At 35.5% G+C, this 21,197-nt stretch overlaps 4 protein-coding genes across 15 annotated transcripts; 1 reads left to right on the top strand and 3 right to left on the bottom strand.

Annotated features, from left to right (window-relative positions):
- Positions 1–533: 533 nt before the first annotated feature.
- Positions 534–9,887, bottom strand: LOC120281621. Of its 10 annotated transcripts, none has more exons than XR_005542740.1 (6): positions 9,669–9,883; positions 9,362–9,422; positions 3,763–3,854; positions 2,569–3,380; positions 891–1,011; positions 534–777 (listed from the first exon to the last, which is right to left on the bottom strand). XR_005542740.1 is itself a non-coding variant. In XM_039288309.1 (5 exons), exons 1-5 carry the CDS (start codon positions 9,783–9,785, stop codon positions 3,301–3,303), a joined length of 381 nt encoding a protein of 126 aa, XP_039144243.1. In that variant the 5' UTR covers positions 9,786–9,886; the 3' UTR covers positions 1,019–3,300. The 10 variants fall into 10 exon arrangements, 4 of the variants coding, with proteins under 4 accessions (XP_039144243.1, XP_039144244.1, XP_039144242.1 ...); XR_005542741.1 differs by having other exon boundaries at positions 534–762; XR_005542743.1 differs by lacking the exons at positions 534–777; positions 891–1,011 and adding an exon at positions 9,517–9,552 and having other exon boundaries at positions 1,019–3,380; positions 9,669–9,887.
- A 2,540-nt stretch (positions 9,888–12,427) lies between these two features.
- Positions 12,428–14,284, bottom strand: LOC120281602 (protein ELF4-LIKE 4-like). Of its 2 annotated transcripts, none has more exons than XM_039288284.1 (2): positions 14,094–14,284; positions 12,428–13,039 (listed from the first exon to the last, which is right to left on the bottom strand). In XM_039288284.1, exon 2 carries the CDS (start codon positions 12,996–12,998, stop codon positions 12,654–12,656), a length of 345 nt encoding a protein of 114 aa, XP_039144218.1. In that variant the 5' UTR covers positions 12,999–13,039; positions 14,094–14,284; the 3' UTR covers positions 12,428–12,653. The 2 variants fall into 2 exon arrangements, with proteins under 2 accessions (XP_039144218.1, XP_039144217.1); XM_039288283.1 differs by having other exon boundaries at positions 12,428–13,020; positions 14,094–14,283.
- A 1,654-nt stretch (positions 14,285–15,938) lies between these two features.
- Positions 15,939–17,147, top strand: LOC120281665 (stress-response A/B barrel domain-containing protein UP3). The gene has a single exon (XM_039288358.1). The coding sequence runs from the start codon at positions 16,352–16,354 to the stop codon at positions 16,943–16,945; it is 594 nt and encodes a 197-aa protein (XP_039144292.1). The 5' UTR covers positions 15,939–16,351; the 3' UTR covers positions 16,946–17,147.
- A 1,309-nt stretch (positions 17,148–18,456) lies between these two features.
- On the bottom strand, positions 18,457–20,924 carry LOC120281909 (ubiquitin-like protein ATG12). Of its 2 annotated transcripts, none has more exons than XM_039288603.1 (5): positions 20,715–20,924; positions 20,580–20,638; positions 19,261–19,329; positions 19,106–19,168; positions 18,457–18,704 (listed from the first exon to the last, which is right to left on the bottom strand). In XM_039288603.1, the coding sequence occupies exons 1-5, from the start codon at positions 20,767–20,769 to the stop codon at positions 18,645–18,647; spliced, it is 306 nt and encodes a 101-aa protein (XP_039144537.1). In that variant the 5' UTR covers positions 20,770–20,924; the 3' UTR covers positions 18,457–18,644. The 2 variants fall into 2 exon arrangements, with proteins under 2 accessions (XP_039144537.1, XP_039144538.1); XM_039288604.1 differs by having other exon boundaries at positions 20,736–20,924.
- Between the last annotated feature and the right edge of the window lie 273 nt (positions 20,925–21,197).

Below are 21,197 nucleotides of genomic sequence, written 5' to 3'. Positions count from 1 at the left end.
TGTATTCGACCACGTCATATTTGGTTTGAATTTTTTTTTTTTATATATATACTTTTCTTGCTGGTGATTTACAATTATGTTCATATATATATTTTTTTCTCAAAATATTTGTCTTGTTTAAATAATTTCGAATTTTTAAAAATTCAAACAAATTAGATGGAGTGCTGGACGTGAATATGTTTATTTAATAATAATAATAATAATAATGATAATAATAATAATATAATCCTTAATATATTAATATTCATGACCACTATTATTTGGGCAAAGCAAGCTCATTAGTCGCAAGCCATTAGAATGAATTTTTTTATTTAGTTTTTTTTAACCTTTTTATTTAAAATAATCAAAATTCAGTTGGTTCAATTCATTCATCGTTTTTTTCTCAATAAATTAGATTATGTTATTTCGGTTATTAAATCTTCCGTTCAACAAAACAAGTAGACTTTGATCCATTTATAAACAAAATAATAATAAAAATGAATAAATCATTGTTTTATTAAAAAAAAAAAACCACAACAACTACTAAATAACCTAGTGAAAATCATTATGACTGATATTACAAGGTGAATCGTGCAAGATCGAATCCTCTGTACCGTAGTACAATGCAAACATACTATATAAATAGATTCAATATTGTTCATCTATTGTTCACAAGATTTCTTATGGGAGGAGTTATACTCCTTTCACTACTTGCATGAGAATCGGTATTGTCCATCGTATGGTAGCAAGAGTCTGACTCCAACTGAATGGCAATGCCTCCAACTGAATGCATGCTCCCTTGTCAGTAGCACAATAGATAGTTCCCATCATAAAGGCATAAGCCAAATATAAAATTAAAGATACATCACTCTGATATAATACTGAGGTTTAAATGATTTAAGATGACTCACCTAGCAAAACGAACATTGACTTTATCAAATGATTTCTGCTGAAAATGGAAGGGCCAGTGTGAGATCATCTGGAGAACCAACTGATCTCATCATCAATATAATTTACGACTTCAGAACCTGTCTACACAGAAGATTTGGCAAGGAAAAAAATAGTTCATAGTCCAAAAACCATCTTGGATGTCCAATATCTTTTCATGTTTCTATTTGCTTCAGATGTGCAAAGAACCAATCAAAGATGCTGCAAACTACAGCCAACTGCAGTAAAAGAACAAGACAATAAGTTTGCATAACTGTGTTCACTTCTTCACTACCAAGCACTGAAAAGAATAGAACTGTAGATTAGTATCTACTTAAGGAAACAACAGAGCCAATCCAAATCTGCCACTTCAAGTAACATCAAACATTGTTTGCAGCATGCTCCTTGCTCAGTTCTATGAAGTATTCTATGTTTAAGAAGACCGAAATGACATTTTGGTGTCTCAGAATTTGCTGTTTCACAGGCACTTGAGTGCAGCATCCAATTGAGTGATTTTTCAGTTTCGAAGCAAACTAGATTAGCATTTAGAATCACTAGAATTTGTGTATAGCCATGACGGCATATGTATTTGAACCAATCTAATTCTGTTATTCAAATGACAATCTATGAATGGGGATAGAAAAGAAAGGTTTTGAAAACCATTGGTAGATTAACAGCTACCAAGACAAAAATAAGACCACAATATGCAGATGCAGACTTGGGAAACATGGAAAAACAACCATTTGAAAAGGGTTACATTGTTTGACAAAAATCATATCACTGATTAATAATGAATTGTCATATATAATGTTAAGAATTGCTTCACTGAAGAATGAGAAAGAAATAATTATGATAGTAATTCTAACAACACAAGGTAAACTAGTATTTAGAAATCAAGAGGTGCATGGGTCTGCACAGGGAAAAAAATAGAGCAGTTGAAACATAAAGAAAGATTCAGGATATCAAATCTGAAAATTAATTAGGATTACCAGATGAACCATCAGTGGCAGTCTATTTCAGTTAGAAAATATAAGGCTCCAAAAAGATACACCGGCAATATTATCAAATGAAATTTTGTCTACGAACTTTTCTGTAAGAGTGGTCCAACAATACCTTGTTATATCATTTAACCAAAGAGCACAAAATCAATAAACTCATGCAAACAACATACAGAATAATGTCATCCGCAACTAAGAAGAAGATATTACTTTACCAACCAAATATATTTTCTGTACAAACAGCAGGCGAAGTGATCCTCAATGCACGTTTTTTTATAGGAGAAACCTGTGCCCAAAACAAAATTCCAGAGCTAAACCTATGCAGGATCAGAAGGGACCCTAACCCTACTTACTCTAAAACAGAATTGCCACACACATGATCTACACTATAAATCAAAAACTTCCATTAGTATCTTTTTGATCATCAATATACCATCCCTATCTTTTTGATCATCAATATACCATCCCTCTACAAACAGAGAACCATTTTTCTCAACCCAATAACACTTCCTAGACATGTATAAGCCGACATGAAATAATAGTTTTCATCAACCCAATACCACACCAGATTAAAAATGTACATTGCATGATGATTTTTCCTGTGTGTCTCATGATAGACTGGCAATTATTGAAAGGGAAGGTGAGGTTCAATATGTACATATACCTGTGAAGATGTAGCCACTGTAGTTCCACATATATGAGGTGCTACTCCTACAAAGCTGGCTGTAAATAGTTATAACAGCAATAAGCTTGCAAGCTTTAGGAAATTAACTTGTGTTTGCCATAATAATGCCTCCCCCAATAGTCATCATCCAAGCCATCAACCATCTCCCACCTGTCATCTTTGAATGAGTCATCCATTTGATTTGATTTATGCTTGGGATTCCCAGAAGTGTAGCTTGACTGTTTCTCCCTGGCATGGCCCCAACAGTGGGAGAATCAGGTTCCAGAATGCAACCTGTGCTTTTATGGCAATGGTGCCTATGCCTTTTACTAATTATCACAAATTTTTCCCAGTCATCTGACAATTCTTTCATACTCCTATGATGACTTCTCTGGCTACAATCATGTCCAGGTTGTTTTTTTTTCTTGTGCGTTTCATAGATTGGTTTTTGCAACTGCGCCATTTCCTCTCTCTACTGCGCTTGTCAGAGTTCTCAGACACCCGTTGTACCTCAGAATATGATTTCTCAGAATGCAACCTTTAATCTCTTCACATTGCTGTCAAATGCGAACCCTTATAATATTTCTGATCAATAGACTGAAATTGATCATATGGGGGAATACCCTGCCTATGATACGAGGGGGCATTTATATATCTATCTCGATTCTTGAGAGTACTTCTTGTGTAGCCTATTTGTGTTATAGTCAGCATGCCTTGTAGCAGTGTCCTCATCTAGTCTGAGCTTTCTTTCATGAGATCCTCCAGTATCACTGTTATGATGTGCTTTGGGCATGTCCTCATAGTCAACTTCCCTAAATTCCACCCAGATAATTAAAAAGAATTGTGAGCAAGAACTTATATCGAGCATCATTATAAACTTAAATGTATTTCAGCAGTTCAATATTTTAGTAAATCGGAATAACAAACCAAGTACACCAATCCAATTAGAACTGCCAGTAACACTTCACAGACAAAAGAAAAAAAATGAAGAGGTTACAAAAATTATGTTAAAAGTACATACTAAACTATAAACCATAAAAAAAGGGAACCATCAATGTAAATGCTACAAGTTCCATTTTGTTGCCAATATGGATGAGCAAGCAAAGTGATCACACTATAGACAGCTATTACAGGCACAAATCTAGGGTGAACCTCAAGATCAATATTCTTGAGCAGTTTCCATATGCTACTAACCTCTTCTATTTTTGATCCTCAAGATCATCAGCTTCATCATGGGTAAGAGGGTGTGCAGCTCCTGTCATCATTGAAGAAGGAATGCATCCCATCTTAATGAATCCACCGGCAAAAAAATATTAATTAAACACTTTAACTAAACAACCAGATAACAGGTTTATTTATGCAAGAGTGATGCAGAAATAAATGGGCTGAGAAGAACAATTTACATGGATAACGGCATGACAGAATATCCAGATGGTATAAATGAAGGAATCCTAAAAGGTGTGGCTGAGAAAACAGTACAATCCTATGGCATGTTGCAGGGATTCCATAAGGTCTCAAATGAGTGAATGAGGCCCCAAGCCAATATGGATGTCCATAAGATGGCATGAATGGAGAATATCCAGCATCTCGTGAAAAGCCACAGCATGGACACAACCAAATAAACTTGAATCACCCAGGGAGTTTGAAATTCTTCCTACTGATTTCCTCTAGAAAGTACCTAGTAATCTCCTTACCTGTCTGAAATATTGGATATGGATTAGAAGCTACAGGGTAATCTCTAATTAAATGGTCTGGTAAACCACACATGAAACAAGTTTGGTCCCCCGTAAGATCAGTTTGAGAATTGAAAAAATCATTAGTTAGCACAATCCTCAAACACGAGCACACATGGAAAAAAAACCACAACAGTTCAGTTGTTTCCAGAAAAGACAACAAAATTAAACCATCCTGATCTATGGATCCAAACTCACGTTAGATTGACTGCAACAATTGTAAGTTGTAACAAATGTCGAATTGGGGTCAATGAGACAATTCAAGAATTAAGCATATATTTGACAGATTTGTAACCTCTGAAAAAAAATCTTAATGGTGTTTATTTATGCTCTAAGAAAGGCTGAAAAAGGTTAGAATCATGGGATTACAAGGCAGAGTGCATTAGTTAAATTCAAGATGTACAAGTGAAAACATGATGATGAGATGCACATGATGCCATTGGAAATGAATCTTAAAAGAAAGCTAAGTGTGGCATGGGGCGGAAAGGCACAGGGAAGTATAAGCACAATGAAATAGGTCCTATTTGGAATAGATGAAACACATGTAGAGCAGGATTAGGACTGGAGGAAAAACTCTAGACAACACATAGAGGACATATAGAATCTCATTGAAATGCTATGGTCTGATGATTTGAAAAAATACAAAACAATTCAGAAACCTGATAATTCCATCATCCAACAATGCATGTGTTTGTCAGCAGGTGTGTGCATCAGTGTCATTTTGTTGTCCTTATGTCACAGTCAGTGTAACCTACCCCATGAAACAATTGCGTGTCTTCATGCACAATACCAAACAGAGACAATTCCAAATCTGATGCTTACTTTAAGCAATTTATGCGAACCCCTTAGTCATTGTATATATAAACACAAGATTTGATGAGCTGATTGAGATACAAAACAGCAAGTAGTTCCCCAAAGGGATCCAAGTTAAAATCACCTTTTTATGCTTGACAAGGGCCCATAAAGCATCATTTTCACCAAAGTACAGTTAAAGGTGGCCTCTCCTGCATTGATTATCTCCACAAGATGCGAGGCAAAACCAATGAACCAGCCTGCATTGGCCACCCCAACACTGAGGATGATTTAATTACTTTTGTTTTAAACAAATTTGGCCCGGAATTTAATGCCTTTACTGTGGCAGTTACCCACCTCCCCTCACCAAGATCCCATGTCCTTTTTTGATCTACATAGTATGCTCGTAAGTCATAAGGCCCTCTTATCTTCTCAAGTTTCCCCCTCTTCTACTTAGTCTTCTCCTGATTTTACTGCGTTTTACTCACACTGGCCATGAGCTACACCCAGACCCAACTCTCAATTCAAATCTTCTACGCCTAACGTACCTAAACCCAACACTAATCCAAGACCCCATAGCCCATCTCCCAACCCAGGCTTATTAACCACACCTTTTTTCCTTGAAAATCCAAGACCTAATTTTCACTTTCGGAACCCTTATCCTAGAAACCCGAATCATAGATTTATTTTCCCGGAAACCATTTTCCACATATTTCAAACTCTGCTATTTTGCCTACAGCCTATGAATCGCTGCATCTCCAGCCGAACCACATCCTATATGTCAAATCTACACAAGCCGAGGTCATTTTGCACACCAGCGTTGGTACAGATTTGACTACTCCTACATTGATCCTCCACCTCCACGTTTTTAAGCCTATGTTGCTAACCCCATTCCAAGTGACGTTCTAATGCCTACAACTGAGAGGTTTCTTGATTTGAGAGCGACTCACCATGTGACCGGCGACATCAACAACCTTTCCAATTTTGCACCTTTTCATGGAGGTGACACATTTCAAATTGGCAGTGGAATGTGTATGCATATTCTCTACATTGGCTGTCTCTTTCTTTCTCTTCTTCTTGTTCACTTTAGCTCAATGATGTCCTTTATGTTCCTTCTCACACAAAAAAACTTTTAAGTCTGTCAAGATCGCTCCTGGATAATAATTTAGTTATTGAGTTCTCTTTTTCTTGTTGTTTTGTTAAGGATGGCTGCACCAAGACCCTTCTTCTTCAAGCAATGTCTCATAATTTTCTCTACTCTTTCAAGCTTCTTACTTCTACTGCAACATCTTCTCCTTGGGTGTACCTTGGCGAACATGTCTTGGCAGATATTTGCCACGCTCACTTTGGTCTCCACCATTTTACATCTTTTGCTTATTCAGGGTCTTCCCTTTTTTTCTCATAAATTATTTATTTAAAATGCATGTAGCAAGGCAAAGGCTCAAAAATTGCCTATTAGTTCTTCAACATTTACTTCTCATGCATCACTTGATCTTGATTATTCGGACTTGTGGGGACCCGCACGCACTTTATCTTCTAATGGCCTTCGCTACTATGTCGTTTTTGTGGATGATTATTCTCACTTTTTCTTAGATTTATTTTCTCCGCTCAAAAGATGAATTATCAAAGGCTTTTGCTCTCTTTAAATCAAAAGGCAAAAACTTGCTTCAAACCACTATTAAAACATTACGTACAGATACTAGCACTGAATACCAACTCTCTTGCCCGTACACACCATAACAAAATGGTATAGCTGAAAGAAAACATTGTCATATTGTAGACCTCTCAATATCCATCATGTCTCATGCTTCCTTTCTCTTAAAATTTTGGAACTCTGTCTTTCAAAGTGTGGTTTTCGTTATTAATTGTTTACCTCACTTCACTTCTCCTCTTGCCACTCCCGACACCAAATTTTTTAACCATTACAGCAATTCCTGCATGTTATAGCTTGCCTTCGTTTCCTTCTACTTCGACCCTATAATGACCACAAACTCAAATTTCATTCATTTCCATGTGTTTTTCTTGGCCACTCTCTTGACCATAAAGGCTATAAATGTTTTCACATACCCTCTAACAGTGTTAACATTTCCCGCCACGCACGCTTTAACAAAACTACCTTCCTGCTTTGCCTCCTTACCTTCCACACCACCTTCCTTTACTTCCCCTCCTTCACCACCGACTCTCCTTAGCCCGCCATCTGCTAACCCTCCGCATCCACAATATGCAACCTCCATCTCTCAACCCGAACCCGAACCCAAACCCCTATCTCCATAAATCTTAGACCTCAACTCAACCTCCTCTCATATTCCTATAACCTCCATTTGAACCACACAATTGATCCGTCCTTTGTTGTAGTCAAAAAAAAAAATACACTCATTGGCGCATAGCTATGGCCCAAGAACTTGATGCGCTTTGTCAAAATAAAACATGAATCCTTGTTCCTCCTCTAGAGGGTCAACACGCCATTGGTTGCAAGTGGGTCTACCGCATCAAAAGAAAAACTGATGGTTCTCCTGAATGATACAGAGCTCATCTAGTTGCAAAAGGTTTTCATCAAGAGGAAGGAGTCAACTACCATGATACTTTAGCACAGTGGTCAAGCCTACTACCATTAGAGTCGTGCTCTTTCTCGCTATTTCTGGGGGTTGGTTGATTCATCAACTTAACGTACAAAATGCCTTTCTTCACATGACCTTGAAGAGCGTGTTTACATGGTCCAACCTCCAAGTTTTGTTGATCCCACTCACCCCTATCACGTGTCTTTTGATCAAGCCATTGTATAACCTTAAACAATCACCTCGAGCTTGCTCTTAAGGATCTTGGGCTTCATTATTTTTTGGGAATTCAGGTTCTTCTACTCCTCATGGTTTACTTCACTCTCAAACTTAATATATCAAGGGCATTTATCACGTGCTCAAATGCTTGGCACCAAATCTTGCTCTTTCTCTGATTGTAGCTAATTGTCACTAGTCTCATTATGATGGAGATCCAATGGATAACCCATCTCTTATCGAAATACAGTGGATGCTCCTCAATATGCCACAATTACTAGGCCTAATATTTCCTTCACTATTAATCACGTGTCCCTATTCATGCATCGACCTTCTACTACACATTGGGTAGAGGTTGAATGCGTACTGCGTTCCCTAAATGGCTCTCTTTCTCATGACCTTAACTTCACTGCATGCTCTTTCCATTGGTGCCAATATCTATCTTGGCCCTAACCTTATTTCATGGGGAGCTAAAAAGTACTCCACCATCTCACAATCATCTATGGAAATCGAATATAGAAGTATTGCATTTGCAAGCACAAAACTCATTTGACTTCAATATCTTCTTCAAAGCCTTTTTATCCCTCTTACTTGCCTGCCTACATTATGGTGTGATAAATATTGGAGCTACATTCTTGGCTGCGAATCCGATACACCAAACACATTGAAATAGACTATCATTTTGTTTGTGAACGGGTCACCTCCAAGTAACTCATTGTGTGTTTCGTTTGTTCCAAGGACCAACTTGCTGATATCATGACAAAAAGCCTCTCCACACCTAATTTTGTTCATCTCCGGTCCAAGCTAACCGTCTTTTCTGCCCAATCAGCTTGTGGGGACATGTTAACTAAATTGGCCAAGCTATTCGGCCAACATTGCAAATAATAATCCATGTAATCCCCACGTTGCCAACCACAACCTATCTCATCTCTCTTTTTTAAACTAATTGGTTATGCTATGGTTAAAAATCTTAGTTGGATAAAATCATTATTTACCTTTATATATAGATGATTTGTACTTGTTAAGAAATTAATGGAAAATCAAAAGCCTTCTCTCTCTCTCTCTCTCTCTCTCTCTCTTATCCTCTACTAGATTAAGTTCAGTCACCTAGTAACAGCTAAACAAACACTGTGTGTAGTCAACATATTAAACATCCATAAGTATATCTGACAAGTAGCAATTTTCGACTTATATCGGTGCATTGTTGAAGGTTAGTTTTTTGAAGACTATATATAACTAGTACACTCTAACTAAACCAGAAGATAACAAGAAGGCTACAATAATTGAAGTTTTATCAATCTCTTGTACAACTTGATATCAATTAAATCTATAATCAATCAATCCAACAAAACCCATGATAGCTGTTCTAAATTTTCTTGCATTATTTACCTAAATATCCAACACAAATATATGCTTTCTTCCAATTACCAACGCAAGCAACAAATTAAAATCAACATCCATTCCTACTATCAAACTCAAGGAAAAAAATCCAAATACCTCGGAGGAGGACGAAGGTGCATGATCATCACCAAAACCCTCATCTCTAATGGTGGAACTCCTGCAAGAAAAGACCACACATTCCACACCATAATTCAACAAAACTCATTCCAACAAAGAAAAGAAAAGAAAAGGAAAAGAATTAGAAAACCAACGAACGCGAAGATGCTCGCTTTATGATCTTGCTCGACCTTTCGGGAATTTCATACTCATCATCCTCAAACACAACATTCAGGGTTTCAAAACTACCAAAACATCTGAAAAAAAAAAAACCGAGAAATCAAGGTAGAAGGAAGAGCAAGCTAACCGTGGCCAGAGGCGACGTCGGAGAGGATGAGACGGGAGTCGGCGAGGCGCGTCTTGGCGAGGATGCGGAGGCGGAGGTGGCGGCGGGAGATGGAGAGTTCGCCGCCGAGGACGACATCGAAAGAGGCTGAGCTCCGGAACTAGAAGCAGGGCATCTCCAGTTAGCGGATCTTGAAAAGGATCCGATAAAGCACAAACGGGTTCGCGGGAGATGTGTAGAAGAAACCAAGAAAAAGTTATCGGATTCGGATTTAGTAATATGTCATGTGGATGTGGATTGGATTTGTTGGCCAGAAATATTTTAACAAATAATTAAGAAAATTGAAAATTTTCTCTAGGCAGGAAAAAAAGAAAGAAAGAAATGTATGGAGATGTATATTTTCTATAAATTCTGTTGGATAATAAAAATTAAACTTTTAAATATATGTAAAAATATTAATTTGAAAATAATATATTTTTTTCAATATAATATAAAATTAATAAATTAATAAATTAAAGAATAAAAGTAAAGTGCAAATTTCTATTTTTTTTTTTTTGAGTTTATTAGTACTGAATTTCTTGTGTTATTTTCAGTGCACATTTTATATTTATAATAAATGAAAATTTAATAAATATAATTCAAACAAGGCTAACATAACAAATATGTAGCTTTGTTTTGTTTGCAATATAACTAATATTTTTATTTCAAACAATGCTAGGTAATTATTTTAAAAGTATAGTTTAATTAATATATATATATATATATATATACAAAGGAATAGGTTAATTTTATTCCCTTATTCCCATTTCATGCTACTAATAAACACGTCTTCATTGCACCCTTTTTTTCCAATTAAAAATAAAATAATTTTTTATTAAAAGAAGAAAGATCTACTTTTAAAACATTATCAAAAAGAACACTCAATCCAATAAATATCAAATTTATCAAATAAATTATTATAACTTTAGCGAGAATCCAAAGCCATCATGCCCATTTTATGGCTCTTTTTTTGGGAAAAAAAAAACATTGAATGTTATCTCCAACAGTATTGCCTTTTTAAGATGCTTACTAAACTACTTCACAGCTGTTTATCATAAACATGCTAAACATGTTAATATAGATGTTGACTTGGAATAAACTAATTTATCTCAAATTATTCCCAAACCAAAAAAACAAATACAAATATTAGTTGGCATTAGAGAGATTCTTCACAAATTAATTTATTAATTATTAGTTAGTAATAAAATAATGTAATTTTCCTCCCAAACAAATTAAGATAAAATGTTATTTTAAATTATACATATATATATAATTAATTTATTTCAGGCTCTCCAACAGCACATGGAAATCACACTTTAGTACCATGCCATGCACTTCAAAAAGGCATCAGATTTGGAATGGACTTGTGGGGCCTCACATGCTCCACCTCCAACCACACAACACTTCAAGATATTTACACCATAAAATGAGTCTATAACTTGCATTTAAATCATTTTCAAATATTCAATTTATATTTCTCCGATATAAATTTTGACAGGGATACAACCTCTCAATTCCATCTAAATCACGTAAAAACGAAATATTAACAATTACATCCAATCAAACATCGTATCACGATAAACATGCCTAAAACAAATTTTTGTGAAATTGTATTCCAATATTCTCGCTTATGATCTCATATTGCTCTATTTTTTTCCTCTTCATATAGATATATTCTCAATATTGAGTACTAGAGTTTTTAGTAAGATTATAATACAGAATTATATCTAACCGAATGCACCTTCTCTTCGATTGATATATATATATATATAAACTTCAACAAAAATACATCACAATTTACATTGAAATTGGATATAAACTGAAACAATGACATTTACATTCAACCAAACACACGTTCTCTTCGATCGATCGGTCATTGTAACAAAGGGCACAAACAAAAGGAGAGACGGATGGTAAGTCACAACAATAATAAGCAGTAGAAATCATCCAAAGCTGGATGTACATCAAAGAAACAAGAGACAAAGCTCAAAAATAGTGGCCTAAGTGCCTAACACAGCCATGCTTTAATGGTCATTGCAATTACCAACATTATTGGTACATCAGAAAGGACCATACATACATACATAAATAAATATATAAATATAGATATAGATATATAAGATCAGCAAAGTGTTTTGGCCCACCAAAGGACAACTGAAAGCATCAACTTAGAGTAGTGCACTAGTACCCATGGAGGAGAATTTATAACAGAAAAAGAAACCTTAGAGAAGTAGAGATAAACATTGATGGAGAGAGGGGCCTTCTTGTTTGGTATCAATATCCATCACACTGGAGAAGCATTTGTTTTATATCCCCAAGATATGAGTATAGAAAGAGAAGGACATTGCTTAGAACAAAGCAATGGTCAAAATACTATAAATATATATATATATATATATATATAGCCAACACAGAGACACAGAGAGAGAGAGAGAGAGAGAGAGAGAGATGCATGTTCCTCTCCAGCACATAGGCTAAAAAGAGTTGTGTAAGTTTGCCTGTCCATGGCATCTGCACTTCTTTTTGTGGCCTCAGTCCCCACAGTAATCAAGGCAGAGTTCCAAAAAGGTTGAACTCATGAGTTTGGGGAATCAAAAAAAGTTGAGAAAAAAATGTGCGTTTGTTTGATCTATTCTGATTGTAAGTAAGATATATTCCCACGTTACCTTAAATATCTCTTCTGTATTGCATCATATTTTTGTACTCTAACAACACAATCATGCAAGCAATTGATTCTCTAATTGGAAAACAAAACATAAAGGTGGAGCTGCATTTCCAATGGAATAGGAGAAAAGAGTTGCATGGATTACAGTAAAATGCAAAGTAATGAGCTATTATTGTTGTTGTAATTGCAAGAGCTACACCCTTAAACAAGCTATCAGAGTTATCGAATCATACCACCGGTTTAATTTTCCCGCTTGTCATGAAAGAATACGAGATGCCATTCAGGTCTCAGTCCTCTGCTGGCTACCCGGGCCTGTTTCTCTTCTGTCCGGCTTTCCCGTCTGATTTTAGAGTTCCTGAAGAGTCTCCCTCAGATGAGGCTTCGACAGATTTGGTAAACGAGCTTGATAGATCGCCGTAAAGATCAACAACTCTGCGAATGTTGTTGTTGAGTTCTCTGATCAATCCAACATTCCGGCTGAGGTTATCAGGGACTTTAGACTCATGATTCTGGTTGATCTCATTGATTAGAAGGCGGTTCTGATCCAAAATGCTCTGGACCTGGCCAAAGTTTTTCTGGAAGGCCTGAAGGACCTTGTTATCCAATTGAGCTCCATTGCCAAGACCTGAGAGTGTGTCTCCCTCCATCCCCACTTTGCCTTTCTCCTCACTTGCAATCAAAACCAATTCTAAATATATATCAACATCCATGAATTGAGAGAGAATATGACAATTCAATTGGACAATTATGTTCAGAAAACACTCATCTCTTCATCATTTCATAATTATACAAGAGAAGCACATAACATTAAATTTCATACACAATAAACTTAGATGCTATAAGTTACAGAGATTTATCAACATGGATCAACAGAAATCATAACAAATAGTTCTAAAAGAACAAAGCAAAGAAGAAGATTTCATCATCCCATCAGCTCATAAATAACTATTCAAGCACAAATAAGGAAACATATTTTACTAGTGGAATAAAAAAAGTGGCCAGGAGATGTGTTGGCTTCCATGACTTGTTCTGCTTAGAAGAAATTAAATAACAAGAAGATCAAACTAATGGTTTCGTCCCTGTGGTGTGAGAGTTTCAAACAAATGATTCCACAGTGAAAGATTCACTAGAGAACAACAACAAGGAAAGAATCAAAAGCAGAAAGAAGGAGAAAATCCAATGCACCGAGAGAAGAAAAAATAAGGGTGGCAAATGAACCAAAATCCAGAAAACAACAAGAAGCTAGTGAAAGGCATAATCTTTTGAAGAGAAAAATAAAACATAAAAAGTAATTAAAAAAAGAGCATTAGATTCTGGTGAGGAGCAGCAGGGAACAAGAAAGAGGGTAAAAAACAACTTGTGGGAAACCAAATGCCCAACCAACCGTACACAAAGGATGCTCGCAGACCACATCTTCAGATTGGAAACATTCAAACCAAATCCCCAAAACGAAAAAGAAAGCAAAATCACAAAACTCAAAAACAGTACCAAAGACAAAAACACCAAACTTTGAAGCAAATCTGGAGGAAAAAAAGAAAGAAAGCTCTCGTTTGAACAGAAGAACCAAATGAAAACAAGAAAAGATTGGATTTTGAACCAGAATTCAGGAAACTCACCACAAATAGAAACAAATATAGTCTCCAAACCAATGAAATTGCAAAGCTACATGAATCTGAACAGGAAAAAGTAGGAAAAAAAGACATTTTTATGAGCAATCTTTGCTCCCAATCCACAGTGCTTACCTCCAACTCCTGGAACATAGCTTTGAAGCCGAATTGGGAGCGAGCGAGAGCGAGAGCGAGAGAGAAAGAGGGAATCTTGGGAAGAGAACGAGAGGGAGAAGTGGAGCGATTAAATCGAATCAAGGATGAAAGGAACCGGGGCTTCTTCCGAAAACTATAATTTTTATGAGTTTTTTAGAGAGAGAAAGCAAGAGAAGTTGACTGTCAATATATCTCTTCATCAAATTCATTACTTTTTTTTTTATAAAAATAAAATAAGTGAATAAATTAAATAAGTTTTTTTTTTTATCCAAAATTAAATATCTATTTTTTTTTATATTCCATTTTCTTCATATGATTGGGGGAAAAAGTTTTTTTGGCTACATTATTAAAGCTATTTTGTCTATATATATGTACACGTGGCCATGAGTGATTGGCCAATGACATTCACAGGACCACCTGGCTGATATAGATTTTCCAACCAACATTGTAAAAAAAAAAAAATTCTTCTTTTCTTTTGATATTTTTGTTGTTTTTATTGATATTAAAAGAAATATAAAGTTGTTATTTTTGTATAACATTGCAATAGATTGATTGCATTATTTGTAATTAGTGAATTGTTCCCTCACTTATTGAATCATAAATGCATCCAAATATTAAAGAGAGAGAGAGGAATAGATGATATTGATTTATGGATATTAGAAATGAAAGAGCTTATTCACTTATCACTTATAGCAACAAGGAATATTTGTGTTTTATTCTAGTGAGTGGTATAAAAAATATTTTTTTCATGAAATTCAAAAAATTAAAAAATAAAATAAATAAAATAGGAGACCTTATCTTTTTCAAAAATTAAAAATATATTTTTTTAAATAAATAAACAACAAACACCCTATTTGTGTGAGATATATGTGTGTATATATTAATTACAAACCTAACAAGCATTTATACCCTCACCTCATGTGGTTCAATTTTAAGTTCTCTAAATGAACACTCAAAGTAAAGATCTAGTACTAATAGGCCAAGAGGGTATAATCTATTATTTATTATTATTTATTTATTTTTGACATATCTAAATTTTAAAAAAAACTTTTTAAGTACTTGTATCCAGAAGAAAAAAAGGATGAGGTGGAATGCAATGAAGTGTGATTAGCTCATAAATAAAGAGTGATTTAGATCCATTTCACACTAATAAAAAAATTATTATTATTATTATTATTATTATTATTATATTTTTTTAAGTATCTAGTTGGAGGTTGGGCTTATCAAGGAACAATAGGAGACAAGGATAGAGCGTGAGGCTTCCTATCATCCTAGTTGTTTTATTTTGTTTTTTTATATAAAATATGAAATAAATTGCAATAAATATACATTTGAAATTAATAATTTATCACATATGTTATGTATCTATATGAGTTAAAGTTCAAACCTATCTTAACAAGAACACAAATAATTTATATAGAAGACACACAATCAGGAGGTTGTTATCTAATTTTTCTTATTTATTATTTATTGATCTATTTTTATAATAAATTAAATTAAAATATTACAAATATACTATTTTGATGATCATAATTTATTTTTAAATATTTAGCACAAGAGCAATCAACAAGTTACCAAACTATATATTTTCAGTAATAATATAACACTACTAGTAATACAATAACATTAGTGTTTTTATTTTTCCAATAAGTACTTTCACAGTTGGGGAAAACTGTTTAAGCCCTAAAATAAATGTGTTTGGTGTTTTCTTTTTCAAAATTGGATTTATTTAACCATAAACCAATAATAAAAACAAATTAAAAATAATAAAATATATTATTAAAAACCAAAAACAAATAAAATTAATTTGATTGTGTTGTTTCACGTTGGAACCCAAATCAGGGCATCCAAAGCCCTCTTCCCAAACAAACAAAACCCCCTCCAATTCCAAAGCTCAAGAACCACAAACCCCAAGATTTGCACCTGCGGATCACCCATACACTCTCTTATCCTACACCAGCGGCCACCTCTTTGAGGATTTCCTCACGTCACCGTCCAAAAGAAGGACCTTCTAGAGATGCTGTGTCTAAAAACCGCCCCGTATCTTCACCGCCCTCTCCTTCCTTTGAAGCCATTGCTCTCCCGCCGCTCCCGTTCCTTATTCTCACCGCCCCGCTGCGATCTCCGCCCGGCGACAACCGCCGTCCAGATGTCCACCTCAGCGCCCATCTCCCACCGTCGAACACGTCGTCCTCTTCAAGGCCCGTGAATCCACCGAGCAAGCCAAGATCGAGGCGATGATCACGAATCTCCAAGCACTCTCCAGCCTCGGGATCACCACCCACCTCGTCGCCGCCCCCATCCTCCGCCTCCGTTCCGGCGCCGCCACGGCTGCCGCCTTCACTCATCTTCTCCATAGCCGCTACTCCTCCCCCTCCGATCTCGCCGCGTACGCCTCAGATCCCCGCCACGTCGCCGTCGTGAAGGACTCCGTCCTTCCTATCTGCGACGACATCATGGCCGTCGATTGGCTCTCTGATCTCTCCTCCGGCCCGATCGCCCCGCCTCCGGGATCCGCCGTGCGGCTCACCCTCGCCAAGCCGAAGGAGGGCAAGAAGCTGGAGCTGATGGCGGCTTTAGAGCAGGTTAAGGCGTCGGCAGCGATGAAGCTCGCCGGGCAAGTGAGCTTCGGGGAGAACTTCTCCCCGGCTAGGGCAAAGGGGTATGAGGTTGGGTTCATAGCGGTGTTTGACGGCGTGGAGGCGCTTGACGGGTTGGAAAAGGATGAGGCTTTGGTGGAGGAGGAGAAGAAAAAGCTCAGGCCTTTGCTTGAGAGTGTCATCGTCGTGGATTTCGTCGTGCCGCCGGCTCCGGCTCCGGCAAGTCTTTGATTGCGTTTAGGCTCAAAAACGCTTCCTTTCTTCGTTTTCTTGCTTTAATTTAAGGGAAAAATTAGAGCTTTTCTAATAGATGATTATTAGTAAAATTATGCAGCAGTAGTGTGATTTCCATTGTTGTTTCTAATAAATTTACCAATGTTGTACTCGGATTAATTTTATGTTGTTTGTTTGGATGGATGAATAACTTTTGTTATATATTTTCTGATGAATTTGCTTTGCAAGTTGAGATTTTGTGTTTAGTTGTATCAATAATCAAGATGTGGATGAACTTTTATCATTCCAAATTTTTTATTTATTTTTGTTTCAGATCATTCAGTGTTCTTCTGTTTGAACCAAAACTGCTTAATGCTTAATAAGAGATTGTCCCAAGGTTGGGGCCCTGGGGGGGGGGGGTTCATGCCTTCAAGCTAGATAGCCTAGATTCTGTGTGGAATTGAGACAGATGAAAACAATGGAAATGCAGGTGGCGTTTTTGAGTGTATCATTCATTTATACATCATTGATTTGATATCATGCATTATTCTTCACTTGATGTTGATTGTAGAATCGAATGTTGTGAGTCATTGTGTGGGTTTATCAGTATATGCCAGTCTGATGTTATTCAATATTCAGGATAGAATTTTCAGATGTCTTGTTTTGTATGTGAAACACATGCTTTGATTATTATTCTCAATAGCACTTTATGGTGAACTCTATAGATTTCTGATCAAATCTGCAGTTAAACAGCATATAAACTTTCTGTCATACTTAAGAGGAGACTCTCAAAATGTTTATATATATATATATATATATTACACGATGTGATAAAAAGTACACAAACATGAAATTAATATCTCAGTATAAGATTCAAACTCATCTCTTTAATAGTATACAAATAATTCATGCAAAAACACGAAATTAATATCTCAACATAAGATTCAAACCCATCTTTTTAACAGATACAAATAATTCATACAAAAACACGAAATTAAAATCTCAATATAAGATTGAAACCGGTCTCTTTAAAAGGATACAAATAACCCATAAAAAGGACCCGATGCCAAATTGTTTATATATTTAAGATTTTGCCAGTTAAACCATACAGAAAAGGATAAGAATGACCCAACTTTGTTTTTCTTTCCTATTGCAGCATTCTTTGACAATGGTTTGCTGATAATTTTCTGTTCTCTTTTTCTTCAGAGTGCCCAAACTTGTTCAAGTTGAACCTTTTCTTTTCTGCTGATAAAAATTAAATATATTTGGGTTAATGAAAACCAGAAGAATGTCAGTGAATTTCGATGTTATGAATAAATTTATCTTCAAGCATTGTGATGTTCTTTTTATTTAAAACGTGCTGTGATTTTGGAATCTATCCATCTGTTCTTGTTATATTCTGTTTCCTTTGGCGACCTTCCTGCTCAATAGTTTATTGACGTGCATTGGACAACAGAGAAGCGTTGTGAAAAACATGCCTGAATATGCTTCATGCTTGTAAAATTCTCACAAAATATGACTGAAAACAATTGCCAAACCATATGAATATCACAAAACGAGTTGTTTAACAAAGTAATAAGAACTGTTTCTAATCAACAAGGAAACTAGTATGGAGATTTACATCATGAATCAAGAATTGTTGGATTTAAAATGTTAAACTGTTATCCTTTGCAGTATAATATCCAGGAAGAAATAAAAAAAAACGGCTTCTTCGATCTCAGCCCCATGCCATTGAGCAAGCATAATTGACCACAAGCTTTCCATCAAATCCAAAATTCTGTTATGCCAGAGAGAAGAGAAGGTGAATGGTGCATCAGATCATACAGGGAAAATATATTCGGGTATAAACTATAAGCTCAAAAACTCAAATGACAACAAACTTCATTTTCAAAATTACCAACTTTGGATTTATATTTGCTAGCTTGGTGACAATTATGATTCATGTGAATGATTCAGACAGAAAAGAAGTATGAAAGATGTGCATATGCTTTTGTTGTGCCTCTTATGTACAAGAAAGAAAACACTTGTGAAATAATTGTGATAATTAGTAACTAGATTTTCATTTATTTTCATCTTAAATTACAAGGTTTACAAAAGGGGGATGCATTAAATCAGAAAGCAAAAGTAACAAATATCCAAGAATAAATGAAATAACAAAGGTGAATAATGAAAACTTACATTGTATAGGTCGATAACTAACTCATCTGGACTTGGAGAAAAAGCACTGTTGACATAGACAAACTTTGACAGATAGCAAATAATTACTTAATTAGTACTTATGCATCTACTAGTAATGGCAAACCTCAAAATGTATTTTCAAGGAGTTTATTTACCAAGGTATCCCTATGAAGCTGGCGGCGAAGAAACTCAATGACCTTCAAGAACTTGTCCGATCCAGCAATCTGGCAACAAAATATTTTTGCATGCTGTTATTATTCCTAGATTGATGTATAACTATTTTTAAGAGACAGAACTCTCCATCATAATCAGAATATTCTTGCTCCAGCATTCGAAGAAAATTTAGTTTCCACAGGAAGGCAACTAAAGTTCATCTCAGCAAATTATAAAACCGGGGATCTTTGTCACTGGCAAAAAAAAAGTATAACAGAGTAGCCCTACAAATGCGGCACATGCATAACCTTAAAAATATTATAAATCATTTCTTAGCTTTCTCCACAAGTTTGCATAATTCTTTGAGTGCCTGAAGACAGTGGAAGAAATTTGTGTACCAAGAAAGCCGCAGCATAAGGTTAATCTAGAGTACTAACAAGATTAATCCCTGGATTCCATGAGAATGCCAAGTTTGGAGAATAAATAAACACAGAGTTTGATTTCTCCCTTCAGCACATAAACTTTAAAGAGCATTCACTATCTTAAGTTTTCATAATTCATGTATGCTTGCAGTTGAAAGATGCCTTCTTCCAGAAGGACCTTGAAAGTCATTTTCTGAAGTGATAATAACTAGATCACAAATAGTTAATTGTGAAGAGTTCAGAGACAAAAGAAAGGGTCTGCAAGATGTAAAATCCAGACCTTCGAGGATTAAGTACACTTTGAAAAAGCATATTGTTTTCTATGAGTGATTCAAAGAGACTCTTTTTTGTTCTTGATCTGGCAATATTGGCATTCTCTATGGTTATTCCATACACAAAACCTACCTCCTGCTGTTCAATCAACTCTTAGCAGATAAAATCTGATAAATTTTAAGCCTTTCAATGATAAACTCCCTAGAGCAATGAAGAATTTAGTAGCTACAAACTATTAGTTTTTACATGTTTCCAGTGAAAAATCATCTTCTCTGCAACAATTTAAGGTTTGAGCAATTCCAATCAAAACTCTCCTAAACAATGCCAATGGTATTAGAACAAAAAAAAATGCCAACTTTATATCGCCAAAGCTATTGAAACTTGTTTAATAACTGAAATTCTCAACGAATATAACCAACATAAACTCATTAGATACAATTAACTTAAATTCAATATAATTTCCACAATTCACAATTCTAATCTCTACAGAACACACCTGAACCCTAAAAATTCAACCTTTTCTTATCAAAAGTCCATTGAAAAGTTGAAAAAAAATCCAAAATCGTCATTAAACTCAATATCAATGAAATCTGTTTTCTAGAAATTGTAAAGAAAAGAAAGCCCACCTTGAATTTAGCCTGCTTCAATATGGGAGCATCGCCAGTGGCTCTAAGGTGAACCACCACTGCAAACACAAGAAGCAAAATTGTAGAAATAAAAATCATTAAAAAAAAACCTAGAACCAAAGGAGATCGCTCTACCTTCCGCTTTTCTCTTCTCACCTTTTCGCTCACTAGTGAGAGACTCTGCGGCCATTGATCGAGATCGAGATCGAGAGAGAGAGAGAGAGAGGGCTTCGGTGTAGACAGTGCCAGCAACCGGCCACCGGCGGCCGGCGACGGATTGGGAATTGGGATTCACGAATCAGGGGAGATGACTGCGATCTGATGATCTATTGAGTTTCAAACGAAAATTTCTTTTTAGACCTCTATAAAATTTATAATTACTAATTCTGTCCGATGAAGTAAAACTACATTTAAACCATTAATAAAATGTAGAATATCCTATTTAGTCTCTCTAATATAATTAATTTATTTTTTTTAATTTTTTTAATATAATTTATTTTTAAAAAATTTCTCTTTTTAACATTTAAAAAAATAAGTCTTTTTTAAAGATCTTTTAAGGACAAAATATATGAGAGGGAGTGAGGGAGGGACTTATATTTCACAAAATGTTAAAATAGA

This window comes from Dioscorea cayenensis, chromosome 18, assembly GCF_009730915.1.
Source record: "Dioscorea cayenensis subsp. rotundata cultivar TDr96_F1 chromosome 18, TDr96_F1_v2_PseudoChromosome.rev07_lg8_w22 25.fasta, whole genome shotgun sequence".
NCBI classification, from domain to species: Eukaryota; Viridiplantae; Streptophyta; class Magnoliopsida; order Dioscoreales; family Dioscoreaceae; genus Dioscorea; species Dioscorea cayenensis.
The sequence above is the reverse complement of the archived record's forward strand: the minus strand, read 5'-3'. Positions and strand labels throughout refer to the sequence as shown.